This window comes from Dermochelys coriacea, chromosome 11 (assembly GCF_009764565.3).
Source record: "Dermochelys coriacea isolate rDerCor1 chromosome 11, rDerCor1.pri.v4, whole genome shotgun sequence".
Taxonomy (NCBI): domain Eukaryota; kingdom Metazoa; phylum Chordata; order Testudines; family Dermochelyidae; genus Dermochelys; species Dermochelys coriacea.
This window is the reverse complement of record NC_050078.2, coordinates 53,128,313-53,152,844: the sequence shown is the minus strand read 5'-3', so window position 1 is coordinate 53,152,844 and position 24,532 is coordinate 53,128,313. Positions and strand designations below refer to the sequence as shown.

General features: G+C 42.8%; 1 protein-coding gene across 5 annotated transcripts in view; it reads right to left on the bottom strand.

Moving 5' to 3' along the window:
- Positions 1-12,084: 12,084 nt before the first annotated feature.
- The window catches only part of PMS1 (PMS1 homolog 1, mismatch repair system component), a 99,759-nt gene continuing 87,311 nt past the window's right edge, over positions 12,085-24,532 (bottom strand). For 4 of the 5 annotated variants that reach the window (XM_038421690.1, XM_038421691.2, XM_038421689.2 and 1 more), the window contains 2 exons: positions 22,396-22,556; positions 12,085-12,534 (listed from right to left, as the gene is read on the bottom strand). In XM_038421690.1, the coding sequence (XP_038277618.1) occupies positions 12,370-12,534; positions 22,396-22,556 (326 nt within the window). In that variant the 3' untranslated portion in view covers positions 12,085-12,369. Of the gene's footprint in view, positions 12,535-19,310; positions 19,796-22,395; positions 22,557-24,532 lie in introns of those variants that run through there. The other variant, XM_043505467.1, reaches the window with a different exon arrangement.

The window sequence follows — 24,532 nt, the reverse complement described above, 5'->3', positions numbered from 1 at the left end:
AATAAACAGTCATTTGTTAGTTTCTTGAGTAAAGATCTTGGGACATTGATAATCTTGCCAATTATTGTCTTGAACTTTTCTTTTGTGGAGAGGAGATTGTTACCAAACAATTTGGGCATCATCTGAAATTTTAAGACGTCTTTGACCACTTTCAGTCTGGTTTTCAGCTTGAGTATGGTAAAAAGTGTATTGGTCTCATTGGGTCATTCTCTTCTGCTTGAGATGGACAATAATGAGGCACAGGTGCTGGAACTAGGAGTGGATTCCATCATATATAGGGTTTACAATTTGGTTCAATGGCTTTCAGCTCCCCCCATACAAATTGTTCAAGCACCCCTGTGATCAGGTGTCCATGAAGATTCTTTTAAATCTATCAGCAGTTTTTAGTAAATTGACAATGAGGTTTTCTTCACTTGCTTGTGGACCAACTCTTATTCTGAATTTAACATCTCAATCTTATCACCATTTAATAAAATTCAATAAATGATTATTTCTAAATGTAGAATTTACATAATGTTGTGAAATTATGTAATCTAAACCTATATCTTTAATGATCAATCCTGACAAAATTAGAGAGAGAGGATCATGAGACCATGTTTTTTGAAACTGTCTTCTATTCATCTTTCCTCAGTAATACCCAGATTATTTTCAGATGATCCAATATACAGAGTATTCAGGTTAAAAAAAAATAGTAAATGTCCCCTTCTCTCTCTCTCTCTCACTCTCTTTTTAATGTCACAAACAGGTAATTTTATGTTACTTGGCCAGAATCCCCTCATAATGAGTTTTCTAGGGCATTAAAATCCATAAAAATCTTCTCACAAGTCCAGGTTTTTTTAACTTTTATGGTCTTCATTAACACTATGATTATTTGACAACAGAAGAATAAACCCATATATATTTAATAAAATATACTGTACTCAGAATAATGCATGCACCTTATACAAAAACCCTTTAATACATATTTTTAATTTAAATGGTGAAGCATGAAAGATTTAGGATCTGAAGAATGTTTTAAAAATGCAGTGATTCAATTAATGCCCAGTTTCTGCATGCATGAATGAACAATTTGACCTGGGTTTGAGCACAATATTTTAATAATGCAGCTGCCATATTCATTGGTCTCTACATTTCCTGGAAGCTAATCTGCTAAACAATTTACAGTATTAATTTGCTGTGTTTCCGTTCTCTGAGTGCTGATTTGGTAATGCTCCACAGTTGCATGACATTTCATTAAATCTCTACTCTTTTTTAAAAAATGTCGAAAACACCTACAAATCCTCCAAAGTTAAGTGAATAAAAGTGTCTTTACAATAACGTGTTTCCAGTTGAAAGCAGACTAATGTCTGAGAAGGAACTGGTTATAATGAAGCTCCAGTCCCATTTGATTTGTACTATAATTTCTAAAACATTATACAGTACAGCCCATGCAGTTTTTAAAAAGAAGGCATCACAGTTTGAGGATGTTTCTTTTCCAAGAGACTGACCTGATCACAGCATAGTCAAAATAAAGGAACTGCATATTTCAGCACATCAGTAATAGAATCTTTATAATGAATCATATACAAAAATTAGATGAACTATTATACTGAGATTAGATAAATTAACATTGCACAGAATTACCTATTAGATATAAGTAATCCAAGACACACACACACTTACTTGTACTGACGTAATGGCCTATTCTACATTTAGTATTATTTCCATATAATCAAAGATAATCATGACTTGAATTTTTGGGCCTGATCCAGCCTGCTCTGGAGAAGTTTTATGGAGGACGGCCATTGACTTTAAAAGGCGTTTGAGAATAGATTTGCAGGCTTAGACCCTAAAAGTGTAATTATTTTTTCTCAGGAATTTAGATTTGTTTCACAAAAGAGTAAATTTGAAAGTAGATAGATATAAACCCAAATTCAGGATCTGATCCTTCAAACATTTACACACATGAGCAATTAGGTAATTTCACTCATATGAGTAATCCAAGCCAATTGAGTCATGAACAAAGTTATTCATATGTGTAAGTAATACAGGACTGGGCCCTCACGGTGTAAAACACTAAAATAACTTTGGATAAACATTTTAGAACTTCAAATATATTCATATTCAGAAAAGAGAAATTAACTAAAAAATTCTATAATTGTAAATGAGAGCAGCAATACAGTGAATATTTCATCATATATTGTGAGAATGTTCAGTAGTGGAAGATAGGATTAACATATTACTTTAAAACATTCCATTACTTTCTGCATCTGTTTACTGATAATAAAAGAAACAGCTGTTCTAAACATAACATACTAACAGGTGTAAACTGTTCATTTGAGATTTTAAACAGGAATTATATTCCATTTCCCCTTTAGCTATTTTGAAATTATATTCTAAATATTACTCCCATAATTTTAAACCATTAACTTATATTTGCTTAACTTCTGGTCATTGATTAAAAAAATACACATATGGAATTAGCTTACTTCTAGTTTTGTGCAAAAGAGTCTGTTCTGATACAGTACACATCCTGAACTAATTATGCCAGATGTTTTCCATAAAATGTTTGGTCACACAATTAAGCAGCTTTGCTTTAGCAACTGTTCTATATCAAATTTACTGCAGAAAAGCATCATAATTATGAAGTAACACTGTATCAAATTCACAGTACTAATATCTCACCATGTTTAGTTAAGCTATGAATGATAATGGAGCTTGAAATTGTGTATTTACCTTAAGTAAGTCCTCCAAATCATCTGTAACCATGTTGTGCTTACTTCCAAGCCATTAACAAAAGATTTAATATTTCCATATTTAAACTCCCAATAATTTTAGATACGATACACACAGTATTTAAACATAACAAAAAGCCACATCTGATAGCTTTCCTTCTACAAAACAGTGTATGCACTGCAACTTTGTTACAACCCAGTCAGTAACCCCATCTTATCAATGCTTGAATATTAATTAAACAAACAAATCCTTTGTATTTGTATATTAAATATTGCAATATGCTTGGACATTTATTTCAGAATTGTATATTTATAAACAAGCTTCACTTATAAAAAATGCATCAACTATCAAGGATCAGATCTGTAACCCTGCCTCATATCAGTGAGCACTTACACAAGTAGTAGCAACGAGGTGTACTTAGAAGCCAAGGGTGAACTGAGACTATACTTGTAAGTGGTCACACTAAGGTGAGGCTGCTTATGTAAATTGTAGCCAATATGCAAAAAAAAAGATGTACAATCAAGTGCTAAATAGTTAAACCCTTTAAAAATACAACTAAAAACCCAGTTCTACAAATACTTATCACATAGGGCTTATTGCTACCAGTGATTTGGCACTGATCACTGAAATAAGCAATACACCTGTTTATGTTTACTGTACAGTACTACTCTGGAAATGTTCCTCCCTTTGTTCTCCACATTTAAAAAAGGAACAACCCCAAAGTAGGCTGAAGTATTCCACTCATTTCTTCTTTTCCTAAAATAACATTTCTCAAATTAACTTTCAGAAGTTTCCTTTCACAAACATGCTAATTATATAAATCAGTAAACATTACCTTGACAGCTTCACATTTACACACACACAGGGACAAGAACAACCTCTCTCTTCTTTCTCTCAATAAGATCCTTCTGTAGTTAAAAAGAATTTTTTTAGTATTTTTATATTAAAATACTTTCTAAACTTGAGCTAGGCTGATGCTTTATCTAGAACTACTTCATAGAAGTTCCCATACTTGACCAGATAGTGGTACATCTAGTCCAGCAATGGCTGGTACCAGACACTTCAGAATGTTCAAGGTTTCTTGAAAGCAAAAACTGTTTTCTAAATGATCATGCTGTTGACCAATCTGTGCATATTTTGGGAGAAATTGCTGGAAGTATCATCAGTGATACCACATTCATGTGACTGAAGATGAGAAAAGAAAGATTAGTTAGGATGAAAGATACTTTGGCTCACCCATTGCCAGACTCAGATTATATTCTGTGCATTTATCCATTCTAATTGTAAATAAATAAAACAGCCAGCAGAGGGCAATGCAAATACTAGCAGTCTAGTCTTAAATGTCCAGCACTCTACAGATGTGATGGAAATTACTCTGTGGATGATGGTGAATAATGCATACTCGTTTAACAACTGTAAAAAGACAGTGCACTTGCAATCTACAATTCATTTCAATCATTATCTCATTGCACTGACAATGTTAAGAACTCTGAAAGAAGAGTTAGGCAACAAATATTACTCAAGTATAACACGATACTAGTATTGGAAAGTAAATTAGTATAAGGTGAAATGGTTTAAAACAGTGGACCCCTGGGGTGCACAGAGGTCTTCCAGCACTTTTACACCAAGCTACGTAAAAAGCGAAGTCAGTACACTAGCGAAGTCAGTACAAACTAAAATTTCATACAATTACTTATTTATACTGCTCTATATACTATACACTGAAATGTAAGTACAATATTTATATTCCAATTGATTTATTTTATAATTGTTTGGTACAAATGAGAAAACAAGCAATTTTTCAGTTAGTGTGCTGTGACACTTTTGTATTTTTATGTCTGATTTTGTAAGCAAGTAGTTTTTAAGTGAGGTGAAACTTGGGGGCACAAGACAAATCAGACTCCTGAAAAGGTACAGTAGTCTGCAAAGGTTGAGAGCCACTGGTTTATAATATTAGTAATCATTTTATAAATAAGCATCAATGCTGTACAAAAATTAAAATGCCTTTGCATTAATAGAATCTGTTCATAGAAGAATCTCTTAAAGGAAGTAGTGGAAGACATGTGACTTCGGACAATTAGAAACAGATTGTAAGGGAACCACAAAATGTAGTGTAAAGAACTATATTGTACTGGTCAACACGTGTACTAGAAGACCTAATAGTTTTTTTCTCTCTGTTTTTATAATTCATATGTTAATACCATACACCAGGAGTGGCCAGCCTGAGCCTGAGAAGGAGCCAGAATTTACCAATGTACATTGCCAAAGAGCCACAGTAATACATCAGCAGCTCCCCCATCAGCTCCTTTCCACCCACCGGCAGCCCCACCAGTCAGCACCTCCCACTCCCTTCCCGCACCTCCCGATCAGCTGTTTTGCTGCATGCAGGAGGCTCTGGGGGGTGGGAGGGGAAGGAATGAGGGCGTGGCAGGCTCAGGGGAGGGGGCAGGAAGGGGTGGAGCGGAGGCAGGGCCTGTGGCAGAGCCAGGGGTTGAGCCGTGAGCACCTCCTGGCATATTGGAAAGTTGGCGCTTGTAGCTCCAGCCCTGGAGTCGGTGACTATACAAGGAACCGCATATTAACTTCTGAAGAGCCGCATGTGGCTCCGGAGCCACAGATTGGCCACCCCTGCTATACATAGTGGACATTATTGGTCTCCTAGATCTCAAATAGCTACTAAGCACCCCTGAGGGAAGTCCCCATTCTTCAGTCATCTGACAGCATCAGCTAGTGAAAGAACTTACAATTACTGCAGGATAGCAGTCCCTGACACAATACATTAATGAAAAAAGATAAAATAATTCCCAGATCCTTGGCCAGCATCTGCATGCCAGGTTCTTCTTGTTCATCTTGGAGCCATGAGAATGACATTAATCTTGCTTTACGTGACCTTTTTCACAACTTTGTGCAGGAATGGGACAAGCTAAAGGTATAGGTTTGATTAAAGCACCAGAGAATAGGTAGAGCATCCATTACAACTCTTCCTTATGTATACCTATTGGAGAAAGAAGTCAAATTCCTGTACTCCCTTCTGAAGAGCTGGTCTCTTTTTAGCCAGCTTCCCTTGTGAACTAGAAAGTGAAATAAGGTGTTTATGCAAAAGCCACTCTCCTGAGTGGACCTACCAATACCTCAGTCAGTCTTCTACACAGAAAACCTGCCTTCAAAAATGTTAATTTTTACTTTGCTCAGATTAAAGAACACCAATCTTCATACCACAGTGATTCACTCCATATCTGTCACAGGGCACTCTACCCATTGCTGGGAGGCACCCCCTTTGGGGGATTCTGGGGATTATCTCTGCAAAGTTCAGCGTCCCCTTCTGTCTCTTCCACCATCTGCAGCTCTCCTCTGCCTCAGAGTCACAGTATGGCTGCTTCACGACTCAGCCTTCTGAGCCGGTCACATTGTGATTCTGCCTCTGGGGGCGATGGGACAATTCTTCAAAGTGTTTCTGCTGAAGCAGCATCAAGCACTCCTCATGCCTGGTACCCTGACCCTGTCACTCCTGCAGTGATCAGGCAATTTTCTAGGTCACTGCCCCAAGTAGTACCACACTGCAGTGGTTGGTAGGGGTACCCAGGCCCACCTTCTACTCTGAGTTCCAGTCCAAGGCCCTGTAGCAAGCAATTAAAGCCTGTGGCTGTACTCACTGCTCTAGCCCCTGGATTTTTTCCTGCCATGTTTCTCCAGTCTGCCTTGTCAGGCCCCTCTCAGGCCTATTAGGTCTCAGGGGTTCCTATCCCTCCTTCCTTCTGTCTCACTCCAGGAAGTAAGACTACATACTTTTCCCCCCTACACTATCACCAGCTTCCTGGCTTTATAGAATTCCCTACGTGTCCCCTCAGAGGTGAGCTTCTTTCTAATTAAGCCTCTCCACACACCCTAAATCTCTCTTATTTGCTGCTTAGTTGGCTGATTGGGCCCACCAGGCCTAATTCAGCTCTGTCAGGGTCAGCCTGGGGAATGCACTCCATCATGCCACCTTTCCTGTGCTTCTTCAGGTAGATGACAAGTTAAGTGTTGTGTAAATAAACCATTACAATAAAATAGCAAACGCTTTCCCAGAGACCCATAAAAACCCGCTGTTTTAGGATGCTTGTATCAAGAGCTGCATCCGCGGACAATTGCTTTTGTTGTACAATTATGGAGGCAAACTGGGTTATCCAAATAAGGAAGCTTGTTGTATCTTTGATTATCATTATATATGAAGACTCTCAGAAATGTACCCTTGACATTTTTCTTTGCCGCCTCCCTTAATAGTAAGGATGCCTTCAGAGGGAAAATAGTGAGCAAAACCTGTTTATGACCTAATGTTCCCTGCTTTTTAAGAAACTCTGCTTTGAGGACATGCAGAGAACCGGCCAGATACCTAACAAGTCTTGCAGGATTATGGAGGTGAAAACTAATATAGTGCTCTCCATTCTAAAGTTATTTTTTATTGTTTGTAATGTGGTACTGCCTGTATGGACCCAATCAGAATCAAAGACTTGTTGTGCTAGGCACTGTATAAGCAGATTTTATTAAAAAACAAACAAACAAACCAGACCCTGCCCTGAAGAGCGTACAAAGATAAAAAAAAGCTGATCGTAATGGTGTCTGTGACACAACAACACATTATTTTGTTTTAAATGTAATAATAATACATGGATAAATGGTGGCTTTTAAATGGCAATCACCACACACGATTGAGACTAGCTGACAACATAGAATACTTCCTAAAAGGCTGTCTGTTGAGGAAATTTGAGTGACATATCACTATACAAAGGTTTGAGTGACTTCTTAGTGCAAGTGATCACCAATAGACCCACCTTTGGTTTGTGCCTCATGTCATTATTGCAGTTTCTGAGAGGGAACCAGTATGTTGTACTTTGTTTAGACTTTTGTGTAGCAAAACCTGGAGTTGGGAGAATTCTAGTGTTTAGAAGAAAGGGCCTTTAAAAGTAGGGTAAGTCATCTGGGCCTTTTTAGCCTTTAGCTCAGAAAAATCAAACAAAACTACTTTCCCAATTCAATATCATTGAAAGTCAAATGGAAATTATCTTAAGTACTTATATAGCTCCTATCATTAGCATCACAAGGCCTCACAATCGTTAATGTATTTATCTTCATAATAGCTCTGTGAGGTACTATTGTATGGCTGCCAAGCATAGCCTGCAGGGCAATGCTTTTGTAGTGTATGGATTATATTCTCCTAACTGCTGTGTGTACATTAAATGTCTTAATGATGTTAGACATAAGCATATACACAAAAATATAATGGTATCTATGTATGTTTGTTGTAAGGATGTGAAAAATCTTTGAATGGGATTCAAATCATGCATTAATCCATTTAAATCACAAGTATCTGAATTCCTCAGACCTTTATCCACAAGACTATGTGCCAATCCTTATTCAATATATATTATAAAAACACAAGTATCTTTAACTGTAATTTGTATTGTTTTATATCTTGAAAAGAAAACAACAGTTCAGTGATCAGCATACTGCTTGTTATGTGGGTTATAAGAAGTAGCTGAATAAAGCTGGTAAATGTATTTGTTTAAACTGTACCCAAACTCCAGAAATCTGTAGCCTGGTTTAAATGGCAGGGAGAAGTCTCACTTTCCCAACCTGCATCTGGTTTTCTTGTTCCTTCCCTTATCCCTGGGGATGGCTATTCATAGCCTAGCAGTCTGTACTCAAGGAAGAGTACAAACAAAGCTATAATTTTTCCTCTTTCCTGTGCACAGAAACACCTGTGCTCTCCACCCATCTGCCATTTACAATGAGGTCTGCCAACTCTCTCCTGAGTCCCCATAGTCCCACCTCATCTTCATTCTAAAGGGTCATGTCTCCTGGGTCCAGTGATATTTATGGTCAATGTACTTGTGTATATTTTCTAAATAACTTTCTTTTCTTATTCCTGGGCCTCTATCACTCAGATAAAGTTTACTTTTCTTAATTCTCTCTCTCTAACATCTCCCACTTTCACCACACCTCTACCTTAGGGTTCCCCCCACCCTTCATGCCTCATCCCCCTGGCAACTCCACGCTGTTTCCCCTCTCCTGGGTCTTCTCCCTCTTCTTCCCATACAACCCATCTCCTATCCTTGCCTTAGCTCTCTGTTCCTCTCTCCTGGGTCCTCTCCCCACCCCTTGTGGCTTAAATCTCTCACATCCAGCCCCTCCTCTTCCCCTAGGAAGAGCCTCCCTTTTTAGGCATCTCCGGGCCCACTTCCCACTCTCACTTCTCCCCCAGGCTTTCTGCCCCACAACCTGCACTCGTGGCTCTCCAGCTTCACCCAGCATCTTCAGTGCACCAGCACCTTTACCTTCCACCAGCCACTCAGCTCTATCCACCCCCGGCGGCCATTTATCCCCTGCCAGCACAGCTCCTGTCCGTGCCCCTTGGCTGCTGCCTCACACGCCTGGGTCGGAGGAGTGGTGGTCTCCTGAGTGCTTCACCCCCACGGGCCTCTGAAAGGAGACAGGTGGAGCTGAGGGGCAGGAAGTGCTCTGGCAGCAGCCTCTCATAGCACTCTCCCTCCCCCGCGCAGCAAGGGGCCTGGGCACCCAGAGGAGAGCCCTTGTTGGGTGGAATAGAGGGGAGCAAGTTCCTCTGTCAGGCAGAATAGGATGATAACATCTGTCCTGACAGCTCTGCCTGGGGGGGGGAAGTACAGTGGGGCTGGGCCAGGAGAGGGCAGAGCTAGGGCAGCAGGGGCAGAACTGACCTGACCTTGGGCCAGTCGGAAAGGGAATCACCCTGCTGGCCACTGCATTAGAGCTTTAAAATTAAAAAGGTAACAGCTGGAGCCCCAGGTGCCTGGCCTCTTATAAAAGCCTGCGGGTGGGGTAGGGGAGAGAGAGACTGGCAAAAGAAACTCCTGCAGCAGGCCCTGCTCCCACTGACAGGCCTCACAGCTGCAGGGCCCTCAAAGGCCAGGACCCATCCAGGAAGTTCTCTTACCCCCTCCATCAACCCTAATGACTCCAGCGAGTGAGAGCCCCTGAGCCGCGGGCTGTGACGCATCCATGAGCAGCAGCCACCTGTCAGCAGCTGGGGGGCAGGTTCTGTGGCAGTTGGTGGAGGGTTAGTGAGGACGCAGCAGTTTGAGGCGCTGACGGGAGCATGGCAGTGGGAGGAAGGAGGGTCGAGAGCAACGTGTGGGGAGCCGTAACCGCTGGCCTTGTGTTTGGACACTGAAGCCCCCATCTTCTGCAGTTCTTTAACGGGACCTTCAGTAAGGCAGTCGTTTACTGATGAACCTCTCTCAGTGTTAAAGGCGATAGCTGCTTTAATAAGGCAGCCCCTACCTCCCATCCCTCCTCTTTCACTCCTAATGCTTCTTCCACAACAGCTTCTCCGCTTGAACCCCTTTACATTCACTCCCATTCCCGCACCTCCACCGCTACGTCCTGATGTTTGCCAGGCACAGGTGTTAAACAACAGGCAGCATGTCTATGTATGTGGGAAAGTGAGGGGGCAGCTGAGGAATCAGCTAACAGCTCCTACCCCTTTGCACTTGCTAAATCTCACATACCAGGTATTAGCCAATGGAAAGGGAAGATGAGACAGGGAGACCAAATCATCCGTCTCCCTGTCTCATCCTTTTACCCGACCAATTACTCTTCAATTGATGAAGCAACACTTGTTCACATTTACCCCTGCAGCCTCCGTGCCTGGGTTTCCTTCTGTTTAAGTGGAAATGTCTAATGTGCAGCTCAACCCAATAGCAAATACGTCTCTTAGCCCCCCTCAGATTCACTATCAAGGTGCACCACCTGGAAACTAGTGTGGTCCAGCTGCTCCCATTTAGATGGAATATTGCACGCTGGCATCTCAAAGACATAGGCCACGCTTTCATAGTTAACATGGGCCAGGCTGAGATCTGCTCTATTCTATGCTAATTTAGAACCAAACTGCAAGCTCCTGCCAAACTGATGTCAAAGACTTCAGATGGGCAAAGACTGGGAATCTTGGCTTTAAATTATTGACAGCAACAATGCTGAAACAGGAAACTGAGGGTATGTGAAACTTTATACAAGGGAAATATTTAATCCCACCTCCTGCTGAGATTCTCTGTCTTTGTGAGGCATTTACTACTTCGGTGGTTGTCATTTGCACATACTGAAGTCCAATGTTATATGTTTAGGTTGAAAACTGTACACATATGGCATGAATTGTCAGCAAAGATGCTGAAGTAGTATGGTTCACTACCCAAAGGAAAAATGAGGGCCCACACTCCAAGTACAATGCAACTTGTAATGCAAGCAGTACAGAGAAATTTGAAGAAGAAAATTTGGAGCCAAATTTGCACGTATAGGTGTGTTTGCATTGTGGAGTCAGAGTGCAAATATATGTATAGTTTCAGCCTCTGTTTGAAAATCTGACCATTGGTGGGAATCACGTGTAACGATAAAGAAGTTAAGAGAAATTTACAGTAAATTTTTCCTCTCTCATCTTAATCAGACAAATTCATGCAACTCCACTGAAGTCAGTGGAGATCAGGTCTGAAGCTGCCAAATTGTGTTTCTTTTATATTCCTTTATTGTTTAGAGCAGGGGTGGACAAACTATGGGCCAGATCCAGCCTGTCAGGGCTTTGGATCTGGCCCACAAGATTGCCAGCCCCGTGGCGCAGCGAGGCTAAGGCAGGCTCCCTGCCTGCCCTGGTCCCGCGCTGCTCCCAGAAGCGGCCAGAACCACATCCCTGCAGCTCCTGGGGGTGGGGTAGAGGACTCCATGTGCTGTCCTCATCTGCAGGCACCCACCCCCCACAGATCCCATTGGCTGGGAATGGAGAACCTCAAAGTAAAGCAGCACCAGGCCGGAGCCTGCCCCCCGAACCCCTCCTGCACCCTGCCCCGAGCCCCCTCCTGCACCCCAACCCCCTGCCCTAAGCCCCCTCCCACACTCCGCACCCCCTCCTGCACCCTAACCCCCTGCCCTGAGCCGCCTCCTTCACCCCTTGCCCTGAGCCCCTTCCTGCATACTGCACCCTCTCCTGCACTCCAACTCTCTGCTCCAGCCTACATTCATGGCCCTGCATGTAATTTCCCCACCCAGATGTGGCCCTCAGGCCAAAAAATTTGCCCACTCCTGGTTTAGAGACTCAAGGTGGATGAGGTAATATAGTTTATTAGGCCAGCTTCTATTGGTAAAAGATATAAGCTTTTGAGCTTCACAGAACTCTTCTTTCGATCTGGGAAAGATAATCCGAATGGCTATTACTTAGATCAGATTCAGAGGAATATATAAAGCAGTGTAAGTTAACCCTCAGTAAGAGGTATACGCTTAAGTAAGTAAGGCTAAAGGGGTCTAGAGGTTGTTAGGCACACGTTCTACAGGCAAAACTATGTAACATGCACTGAAAAAACACCATGATAGTTGCAAACATTTATTAAGTAAATTCTTAATGGGAAAAAAATAGCAATGAGTTGTTGCAAATAAGTTTCTGTACATTATTCACAGTTTATTTTCAGTTTACAAACAGTAGCTGAACTTTAAAAAACAAAAGACATTGAACTTAAGACAGTGAAAAGTTGCTGTATAAAAACTTTGTAGAAAACAGGCTGACAATACAGAGTACAGGTCATAATTAAGGAGAAGAAATACAAACCCAAACAAAATGTTCTACTTTACTGAATAACTTCCTTGGATTTGTGCTTGTTACTTAAATTCTGGAATATCTGTTAAGTGATGAAAAAATGGACGACCATGAACACAGCCCTTATTTTCATTTCCAAGCTGTTGCTTCATCCTGTAAATTGTGTCCTCTACGTCCTCTTTTGACATATACAAGGGTAGTTGCCGAGACATACGCACTGCTTCTCCCTGTGGAGAGGAAACCCCCCCCCCCATAAATTTTATAGTGCTACCTTGTATCAGATTAACTTGTGGCTTCAATAAATTCAACAGGCAGTAGTAGTATATTCCATTTTTCTCTTTTCTAGTGCCAAATTCTATTTCTTATTACCAGTATATTCAACCCCAGCATCCAAACTACAACTCTAAGCGTAAGTCTTACAAGACATTTCAAGATATCAGGTCAAATCACAATGAGAAAGAATAGCATCAAATTAACTTGTTTCAGAGTAGCAACCGTGTTAGTCTGTATCCGCAAAAAGAAAAGGAGTACTTGCGGCACCGTAGAGACTAACAAATTGATTTGACCATAAGCTTTCGTGAGCTACAGCTGACTTCATTGGATGCCAATGAAGTGAGCTGTAGTTCACGAAAGCTTATGCTCAAATCAATTTGTTAGTCTCTACGGTGCCACAAGTACTCCTTTTCTTTTTGCAAATTAACTTGTATTGCCAATCTGTTGGTCATGTTTGTACTCTCTTTTAGGGTCCAATCTTGCAAGATGCTGAGCACCTTTTGATCTTTTTAGTTCCCTTAATTTATTGACTTGATTGAAAGCTGACAAAATAAAAAACCTTAAGGTCTCTTTAAAATGGCATTGCTGACTTGGTATTTTAATCATATTACTTAGCCAGTATTCCTCACCACTTTCCTGTTGCCTTCCTTCACACTGTACAAAACTGAAGATGAGTTCAGGAATTTGTAAGCTTGAGCTATTTCATTCCCTCCCACAGTCCAGGGATGCCGTCCCTTTTTCTCAAAGCCTAAAAGGTCCTGCATCACTGTGGATTTCCCTCCAGCCAGGAGGTCTGAATGTAACTCCTTCTGGAACTAGTAGTCACTACTGCCCCTTGGAGCTTCCAAAGGAGTGTCACTGGAGAGAAAGGCAAAGAGCGTCCTGCTCAAATGTAGAGTTCAAAGACAAAGCCTAAACTGCCTACTTGGCAGTGTACTGCCATTAGGCCACCAAGCTGGCCTCAAGCCCATATCAATTTTTTTAATTGATTTTTAAAAATTATTGCAGGCCTTATGTCTCCCGTTTAGTCTCTCTACGTGCCTACTGCTGTTATTGCTCTGCAATATCTTTCCTTGTAACAGAAATGTTCACAGGCCCAACAAATGCCCTTGTCTGCTTTCCTCCGTTTCAGATAGATAATCTCTTGATGAATCCGTTCATCAAGACTTGTCTTAAAAAACTAGTCATACAGGCCCAAATCCAGCATCAGAACAGAAGGTTATTCACCCTGTGCAGTAACTGAGGTTCTTCAAGTGGTGTCCCTGTGGGTGCTCCACTTCAGGTGTTGGTGCATCCTGGCGCTGTTGATCGGAGATCTTCGGTAGCAGTGCCTAGTTAGGACAAGCACACGCTGTTGGTGTCTCGTGGAGGCATTGGAGTCTGCTTGGGGCGTGCACATTCTGACTCCCTCAGTTCCTTCTCCACCGTGGAGTCTTTTAAGTCTAACTCCAAAGAAGAGTGGAGGGAGGGAGTGGGTAGTGGAGCACGCACAGGGACACACATCTCAAAGAACCACAGTTACTGCTCAGGGTGAGTAACCTTCTCTTCTTCTTCAAGTGGTGTCCGTGTGGGTGATCCACTTCAGGTGAATGTAGAGCAGTACCTACTATGGTTGGGGGGACTTTGGAGTTGTGGTTTTGGCAGTGGCAGCCAGTACTCTATGACCTATGACAGTGTCCGCTCTGGCAACTTGTATGCTGCCGAGTGTTTGGCAAATGTATGGTCTGACGACCATGTAGCGGCTTTGCATATGTAAATAATGGGTACGTTGTGTAGGAACACTACCCATGTTGACATAGCTCGAATGGAATGAGTTCTGATGCCGTCAGGATGTTCAATGTCGTGGATCAGGTAGCAGGACCTAATACAGTCAGAGATCTGCTTGAAGAGCTGCTGTTTCGAAATAGCAGCTCCTTTGGAGCATTCTGCAGTAGATACAAAGAGTCTAGGTGATTTATTAAATGATTTTGTTCTGTTCAAGTAGAAGGCAATCGCCTTTCTACATCAAGGGTATGAAGTGCTGCTTTCTGTGGGGTTTGGGGTAAAAAGTGGGGAGGTGTATTGTCTGGTTAAGGTGGAAAGAGGACACCACCTTTGGCAGAAATTTAGGGTGGGGTTGCATCGTGATCTTGTCCTTAAAGAAATTAGTGTATGGGGGGTTAGCCATGAGTGCACTTATTTCCCCGACCCATCTGGCTGATGTGATGGCCACCGGGAGTGCAACCTTCATGGACATGTGGAGTAAGGAAGAGGTGGCTATTGGTTCAAAGGGGGGGGCGGGTCTCATGAGGCCTCTGAGAACGAGGTTCAAATTCCAGGTGGGTGTAGGGGGGGTGGACTTCAGGATAGAGGTTTTGAAGTCTGGAAAGAAGCGTTTTGTAGTAGGGTGTGTGAAGACAGAGGAGCTGTCCAGTTTCTTGTGGAAGGCATTGACTTGCCGCAAGATGAACTCTGATGGAGCTGAGCGATAGACCTTTTTTCTGAATTCTAAAATGTAGTATAGGATAACGGGAAGGGGTGTGGTGCAGGGTGTGAGGGTTTTCTGTAAGCACCACATTGAGAAACGTTTCCACTTTTGGAGGTAAGCATTGTGGGTGGAGTCACATCTATTGTGTAATAACACGTCTGACTTACTCTGTACAGGCTAGTTTGTGCAACTGGCACCAAGGACGAGCCAGGCCATCAGATGAAGTTTCTCCAGTTGTGGATGGAGGATGCAGTCACTCTGGGAGAGGAGGTCCGGTCTCATTGGGAGAGTTCTCGGAAGACAGATCGACATGCGAAGCAGTTAAGGATACCAGGTCTGTCTGGCCCATGCTGGGGTGATAAGTATGACCTTAGCCTTGTCGTCCCTGATCTTGCGGAGAACTCTGTGTATTAGAGGAATTGGAGGGAATGAATACATAAGTGTCCTGTTCCATGGGATTAGGACTACATCTCCCAGGAAGCCGGTCCCAAGTACTGCTCTGGAGCAAAAATTGCAGTTCCTTGCTGTGGCAAATAGATCTATCGAAGGAGAGCACCAAAAGCAGAATAGGTGAGAATGAAGCCATGATGTCTATGCAATGTCGTATGCACCAGTTCCAAAGTTTGATGGCTTCTATACACAGGCTTCTATGTGATCTTGCTCCCCCAGGCATGCAATGTTGTCCGTGAGTACTTGAATAGATTTGTTTCTAATGAGTGGGAGGAAGTGAAGGCAGGCATACCTGACAGCTCTCAGTTCTAGGAGCTTTATATGCAGATGGGCCTCCTTTATATGCAGATACCTGCCTTGTATCATGTGGTGTTGCAGGTATGAACCCCAGCCTATCAAGGAGGCGTCTGTGGTGAGCATGAGTGCTGGGGGATGTTGGCGAAAGGGAACTCCTGTGCATATATTCTCCCTTTCCGTCCACCAGTGCAGTGAGTTCAGCACGTTTGCGGGTGGAGTTACCATCATGTGGAGGCTGTGCTTGGTGGGTTTGCATACTGAACTCAACCAGCCCTGTAAGCACCTCATGTGTAGCCTGGCGTGTTTCACCACGAAAGTGGCAGCTGCCATGTAGCCCAGAAATTGCAGACACGTTCTGGCTTCAACCCTTGGACAGATGGACACCGTGTGTATGAGGTGTTTGATGGTGAGGAACTTGGCCTGCGGGAGGAAGGCTCTGGCACAGTTAAGCCCCAATGAATTCTATGTGCTGTGTAGGCATCATAGTTTATTTGCAGTCCGAGCCTTTGGAAAAGGGCGATGGTCGACAGTGTGGCCATTTGCGTTTCTTCATATGATCGGCCCTTGATGAGGCAGTCATCCAGGTATGGGAAAAATATGATCCCTTGTTTGCGCAGATGGGCTGCTACCACCGTGAGTGTCTTGGAAAACACCCGCGGTGTGGTGGAGAGACCGAATGGGAGCACTCTATATTGGAAGTGGTCGTGTCCCACTGTGAACCGTAGGAATCGTCTGTCTGTTGGGTGTATTGAGATATGGAAGTATGCATCTTGTAAGTCGGGAGCTGAGAACCAGTCCCCTTGTTCCAGCACTGGTATTATCGTGCCCAACGTGACCATTCTGAATTTTTGGGAGTGGACGAATTTGTTGAGTCATCGCAGATCTAGAATGGGTGACCATCTTCTGCTTTAATTCTGGGTCAAGAAATAGTGGGAGTAAAACCCCTTCCCTGTGTGTTGTGTTGGAACTCGTTCCATTGCACCTAAGAGGAGTAGTTGAGTTCTTCCTGAAGTATAAGTTTCAGAGTAGCAGCCGTGTTAGTCTGTATTCGCAAAAAGAAAAGGAGTACTTGTGGCACCTTAGAGACTAACAAATTTATTAGAGCATAAGCTTTCGTGAGCTACAGCTCACTTCATCGGATGCATTAGGTGGAAAAACTTCCTGAAGTAGGTATTCATGAGAAAGGTCCCTGAAAAGGGATGGAAAGGGTAGGGGGGCACGAAATAAAGGGGATGGAATAGCTCGACTGCACTATTTCCAGGACCCAGTGATCCTGTGTGATGTTTTGCCAAGTGTGGTGGAAGCATTGGAGGCAATGGCCAAAAGGGCAAGTAGGCGCTGGTGGTAAGGAGTGGTTGCTCAGACCCTCAACCAAGACTTCAAAATTGCAGTTTGTTGCTCGACTGGTGGGACATAGGTTGTTTTGACTGGGTTGTTCGACCCCTGTTAGGCCTGCCGAGGGACCTCCCAGTGTCATATTGCTTGGTCTGCGGGCGGTTTTATTGCTCTGGTAAGGCTGGTATCTCTTTCTCTTGGAAGGAGGGGTGTAGATCCTAGTGTTCAGAGGGTAGCCCTGGAATCTTTCATCATGTGAGGGACTTCATCCATTTTTCCGGAAAAATGTTTCTTTGTCAAATAGTAAATCCTCCACTTTGGTCTGCAGCTCTTTAGGGATGTCAGATGAGGAGAGCCAAGAGGCTCTATATGCATCACCACCACAGTAGCTGTGGTGCGAGCTGCTATGTCAGCCATGTCAAGAGACGCTTGAAGCGCCGTTCCAGATACTAGCAGTCCCTCTACCATGACCGATTTAAAATCCGCTCTTTAGTTCTCTGGGATGTGGGAGGTGAATTCAAAAAGTTGGTTGTAATTATCAAAGTCATAGCTAGCAGGAAGAGCAGTGTAGTTGGCAATTCTAAATTGGAGAGTAGAGGATGTGTAAACCTTGCAACCTAAGAGGTCAAGGCATTTGAAGTCTTTTTCTTGGGGTGTGGACCGGTAATGAGGTTGTTTAGCCCTATGGTTAACTGCTTCAACCACAAGGGAGTTGGGCTGTGGGTATGAGAATAAAAAGTCCACGCCCTTAGCTGGGACATAATATTTCTGGTCAGCCTTTTTACAGGTTGCCGGGACGGAGGCTGGTGTCTGCCAGATAGTGTCAGCCGGTTCTACTTTGACATTGTTTATGGAGTGCAATCTTTGAGGATCTTCAAGAGTTTATGTTGATTCTCCTGTACCTCCTCCAATGGAATGTCCTGGCTGATTGCAACCCTCTTCAATAATTCCTGAAATTGCTTGAAGTCGTCTGCCATAGTTGGTGGGGGTGGCATGATGGCTTCATTAGGCGAAGAAGAGGAGTTGTGTTTGGGCGACTCCATGTCAGGTGTGGGCTCTTCACATGGATGGCATTGGGGATCCAGGTGGAGAGCGGATCTGTACTCTATGGGGTGAGGAGGTGCAGGAATAGTGGGCCTTATAGGGTGCCCATGGATCCAAAGTGTCCATTGCATGGGGCATGATAGTTGAGGTCCCATCCTTGGTGGAGCAAACCATGGGAAGTGGGGTTGGTCCTTGTGATGCACATTCCTGTGAGGTGGTCTTTGTTGTGGTGGAGGAAAGTTGGGTGGAGAAAAACTGCATCTCTTTGGTCACTGTCACCACTGTCTGTGAAGATGGAGCATTCAGTAGGAGAGGGTGGCTGAATCAAGGGTGCGCCCTCAGTACTGAGTAGAGGCGAATCCACTGAGATGTCTTGATGCGTTAGAAATTGCGTCTGTGCTGGAGTGTGCGGCACCAAGGATTTAGAGTCAGAAGCCGTTGGTTTAAGCAGTTTGTCTTTGGTCTTGGATGGTGCCGGTGGCCCCATGGCGGCACCAGATAGTATGTCAGTGCTGGTGGAGTTGCTGGTGCCGATGGCGTTGTCCGTTCTGGGGCTACGTATGTGGACGGTGCTGACTCTGGCACAGGTACCGGCACCTTTGGTGTCGAGGAGGAGACCTGGCCATGACGTAGTCTTGACTCCTTACGTTTCTACACTACGTACCTGGTGCCGGAGGCGCCAGGAACGTTGCAGGTGCTGACCCTTGAGGCAGTCGGCAGTGCTGGCAAGGACCTCGCTGGGGACCATTTCTTTGTGCCCAGTACACTGTTTGTAGAGGTCGAGGCTCTTTTCCTCTTCTCGTGAGATGGTGGAGCCATGCTCTTGGTCAGTTCCGACCTGGTTGGAGAGCACCTAGGAGAAGGTTTTGTTCTGCCTGTCTCCAAACTGGGTTGGAGGGATTTCTCCATCAGAATAACCTTTAAACGCAGGTCTTGGTCGTGGCGAGCTCTGGTTTTTAGATTATTGCAGTGGACGCACTTAGTTGGGACGTGCGTCTCACCGACACATTGGGAATGTCCATCCAAGCATGGTATGGGATCCTTGCAAGAGTCGCATTTTTTAAAACCAGGAGACCCTGGCATCTTTAATGTGGCCCACTGAAGAAGGTCTAAGAACGAGACCTTAGCAGGGTTCACTCCCAAAGGGGGAAGAGGGGTTAAGAAAAACTTTGTTTGGTTTTGTTTTTTAATGAGTTCTATGCAACTGTTTAAAGGTAGAGTAGTAACTGTGGAAGTTTTATCTAACTAAAACTAATTTTCTCTCAAAATAGAGGAGGAGGTTCAGCACTGCCCCAAGTTCCATCTTCAGCCAAGGACGGCTGAGAATGAACTGAGGGGGTTGGAATGCGTATGTGCCAAAAAGATTCCACCGAAGCCATGAGACACCAACTGCACACGCACGTTCTGACTGGGCACTGCTACTGAAGATCTCCAATCAACGGCACCAGGATGCACCGACACCTGAAGTGGAGCACCCACAGGGACACCACTTGATGAAGAAAGTAGGCTGGTTGCTTGGTAGCTTGCGGGCCATTTGGCAGATTTGAAAGATGACAAGGAATAATGGAAGACAGGCGTGTCCACTTCCCCATCAGTTCCTGTCAGTTCTCCTAAACCCTGAACTGAAATGGGAAATGGCTTATCCAAGTACAAAACCACAGCCATTAGGCTAGTCATTCAAAGGAAAGTGACCTTTTAACGTTAGTGCTTGTGCGTGCACGTACTTCCTATCCCCCTCAATCATGGCTCTTATCAATATGTTTAATACACAAATAGGTAGTTACTGCTCTTTGGATGGACAACTTTCAGCATGAACAATTTCATATACAAACAATATATAGAATATTAGATAATTTGAAATATCTAACAATATACTGTTCCCCTCAGTGTTATGTCACACTTCTTTTCCCCTCAGTGTTATGTCACTCTCCATAATGTGTTGATTGAAGATTTGCTATCTTAGGCCCCTGTAGAGAAAAACACTTGAAGTATATACTTAAGTCCACCCCTATTTAAGTACATGCTAAAGTGCTTTCTTGAATAAAGATGCTTTCTCAACTTGGGGTTTAAGCTTGTACGTGTGTGTGTGTGTACGTACGTACAACTAATGATTAAATACTGTGGGACAAATCCTGCCTTGTTTATCTGGAGGTGCAGAGGGTCCACTGGCAGGTCTGCTCCACAGGAGGGCACACAAGGGTGAACAGCCATGGGAAAAGCATACAGAGGAAAAGTGGGTTAAGAAGTGGTGTGGCATGAGTATGCCACAGTCAGAGGGGAAGAAACCTTCTTTCCTTTGCCCTGAAGCTAACAAAACAAAATTTTAAAAGATAAGACTATTATCCCTGAATTTATGCCACTACAACTTGTATAATTCAATTTTGTGGCTAGAAATAAAGGAAAAGTTCTTTACCAAATTCTTTTCCCTAATTATTATTTTATCTACCTCTATTGTATCTCTACTCTCTCAACTTTCTCTTTGCATGAATTGTAGAAATTTTATTTATTTTTGTATGAAAGCCGTGCACTTTCTGATTGTTTGGAAACTGTGTGCATCTCGCTGTGATTTATTTAAACTTTAGATGTAGGTCTACTTTCCCTGAATTGATCCCTTAAATCATTTCATAATTACCAGATTAGTTATGGTGGAGTTATGACACTGGCAGACCTGGTGCCAGCTCATGCCGAGGCCCCTAGGCCTCACTGAACAATGATAAATGCATAGCTGGAAATCAGTCTGCCTCACCTGTGTGTTACTATTGTTAAAATAGAAATTAGATTTATAGAGAAGTATTTATTGTTGGACTTCATGAAATTCTTGTGAGTTGCTGCATACATTAATTTCATTATAATATCTGTATCCTATGTTATAAGGTAATATTTAAGTGTTTTCTTTGTAACTGTAAAAGTGCATGCTATGAAATTGGAAACCCCCACATTCAGGAGAGAAGCATTACCAAGTGTAAAAAATTAGTTTACCATAAGTAGTGTCATCTCCTGCCCAACAAAAGAAGGCCCATAGACACCAGACAAACCGTTGTGGAACATCAGCAGATAAAAGACTTTGTTGATTGCTCCCACATACACCAACCCATGAAGAGGGGACATGCACAAACTTTCCTTACATCACAGTTTGAACTTTGGGGGGGAAGGGAATAAAAATTGCTTACCAGAAGAATCTGTATCACTATGCTGCTTGGCATTTGGAGAGGGCAATATTTCTAAGTATAAGCAAGGGATCCCCAAGCTGCTTAGCTTGGGTTAGCCCTAAAGGATATATAGAGCTTGCGCATTACAGCAGCTTCTATTACTTTTTGAAACCTAAGACTCTAACTCATTTGTGTGTGTATGTTCACCTGCTTTAACCTTGTAAATAGCTCTAATTTCTTTTTCCTAGTTAATAAACCATTAGTTATTTTATTACAGGATTGGCTACCAGCGTTGTCTTTGGTGAGAGATCTAAGGTACAATTGACCTGGGGTATGTGACTGGTCATTTGGGACTGAGAGTAACCTGACTATTGTGATTTTTGGTGTAAGGCACTATCTATCTATTGCCTGGGTGCCCAAGGGTACTGTCTGTGTCTCCATATTAAGGCTGTTGTAGTGCTTCAGGAATCCACACTTGATACTTGGTTGGCAAAGTCTAATTATGGAACACACAACCAATTTGGGGTTTGTGCTCTGGTTTGTATCAATCTGCCCTGAGGTTGGCATCCATGTTCGAGCCACTCCAGACAGCTTGACAGGAGTTAAGAATTTGTGGCTGTGATACATAAAAAAAAGAACCAACCACTTTCTGGAAACTGTAAACAATTTTATGACGGGACTGCGCTGTAGCCTGGAAAACTGCCTCTTTATAGTGTTTTTATATAATGTCTTATCAGGTCACAGTTCATTTATTCAAACTGCATTTTTCCTTTGAAAACTGCCAACATAAAACGAGTACCTTCTTACTGATATATGCTTCCTAAGCGTATTCATAGTCATATCTGATGACTGAAGTGACAAACATGTTCTTACTCCTTTTAGCAAAGCACAGCCAATTCAACTGAGAGACAGTTTATTGGATTTTATTGTTTCTTGTTCATCATCATGAGACTCTCATCAGAATAGAACTGCATTTAATTAATGCTGAAAGCTAGAGAGACTTTCAAATGGCTTCAACTGTTTATTTAAAAATAAGATGACCAATACCTGAAAGCAAACCAGCTATTTCTTACCTCCAAGTAGTTTATCACTTTGAGAGGTCTACACTCATATACTTCCTTTGCATTTTTGTTTATCACGGCATTCAGAATTTCTTTTAAATCTGATATACCATAGTATGGCAGACAATTAGCCATTCCTTCTATTTCCAGCTGGTTTTCTGTAGCTGAATATCCTGGCAATAAGAAAAGAAACTTATTAATATTCCTGATATCAATAAATAACATCTATGTTACACACTGTTTTGATTTATATCCCAGAATAAGCCCAATGAAAATAAAACTGATGTAAAAACACTTAGTAAACTAGTCATTAGAATTCAATACAGTTAAGACAATTAATTTTGCCTTCCTTGGAATGAACAGCATGACCTCCTCCTGGGTTTCATATTAATCATGTGTCATCAGTGCCTTTTCACACCACATGTGCCACAGTTTACTTTAGTTCAAATCCCAGTTAGAACTGTTTAAATGCTTACACCACTTTACAGTATTTCCTCTTTGGGCAGGCATTGTAATCCCATAGCTTTTATTAAAACAAATGAAATTAAAAGGTGAATATGTAATGATTTCAGCTTCTACAATTTGTTTTTATGAACAGGGTGTTGATGCTAGTTGCTATTCAAATGGTTTAAACATCCATCCAACTCAAACTCAATTATTTGGGACAGATGCAATTCCCGTTGAAATCAAAAGAAGTCTTTCCATTGAATTCCACTACCACAGAGATTGAAGAACCCAAGTCCTCACAACTGAACCTTTCCACAGGGGCCTCCACATCCATCCAGGGGTTGCCACCACTGCAACTGAACACCTGAATAGGGACCTCCAGGGCATGATGCAAAGACCATCTTATCAATGTAACCACCTACTCCCAGCAAAAAAAACTCAAGTCCCTACACCATGGGAATCCAAACCTTTAAAGAAATCCAGACACTCACCCTACTATTAAATTAACCCCACCCAAGCACCCTCCTTCCATCCCAACATAAACTTCTCTTTTCTTTAGGGCTCAACCTCTGCTCACCTAATTTCCCACTCAACAAATCCCCTATAAATGGCATAAACCTTATTCTTGCTAGTATCTGTCTCAGACCCACAAAGGAATAGTGTTCATGACAATCTCAGTTCATTCCCCTGTGCCCATTGAGTTGGACAAATAAGGCACTGAATGGGGAAACGGGAAGAGCATTCATAATGAAAACCAATCCAATTCATTGTTGTACTCTAAATTGTCCCATGTAACATAATTTTATGTAATAGGCTGAGCTGGACTTGTTTCTGAAAGTCAGAATAAGTTGGAGACACAGGGTATGTCTATACTTTGAGCTGAAGGCATAATTTGCAACTTGAGGTGACATTCACCACACTAGCTCTGATTGAGCGAACGTGCTAAAACCACAGTATAGTTGGGAAGGCGCAATCGGCAGGAGGGGCTAGCTGCCCCGACTACATACATAGCATCTTGGACAGGTATGTACTCAGCATAGCTAACCCCTCCCACACAGCAGCTACACTCTATTTTTAGCACACTAGTTCAATTAGAGATAGAGTATGTCTCCTCAAGCTAGAAATGACAACTTCCAGCTCCAAGTGCAGACATACCATTAGACTGGTACAAACTAGAGTAAGGGCTGGTCTACATTGAAAACTTACATTGACATGGTTATGTCTCTCAGCGGTGTGAAAAATCCATACCCCGGAGACACATAGCTATGCCAACCTAATCTTCAGTGTAGCCAGAGATAGGTTGACTGAAGAATTTTTCAGTTAACCTTGTGTGACAGGGTGTTGGGCTGGGACTCCTGAGCCAGCCCTCTGTCACACCAGCTCCAATTAAGGGAGGTAGATTGGAGCTGCCTAGAGAAACCTGCACCTGATTGGCAAAGGGGAAACAGCTGCCAGCCTAATTAGCCTGAGGCTGCATAAAAGCCTCAGGGGAAGGAAGCCAAAGGGGGAAGCCAGAGAATGGAAGGAGAGGGGTAGCTCTTCCCTCCTGGATGCAGAGATTGAGAAGTCCTTAAGGCTCAAACCCCCAAGCTGTAAATGGTGAGAAGATGCTGGGATTGCACTCTGGAAATAAACTGCACCGGTGAATGCTGAGCCTGGTCTTTTTGTGTTTTTTTGGAGCAGAGCAGAGGCAGGACCAAGG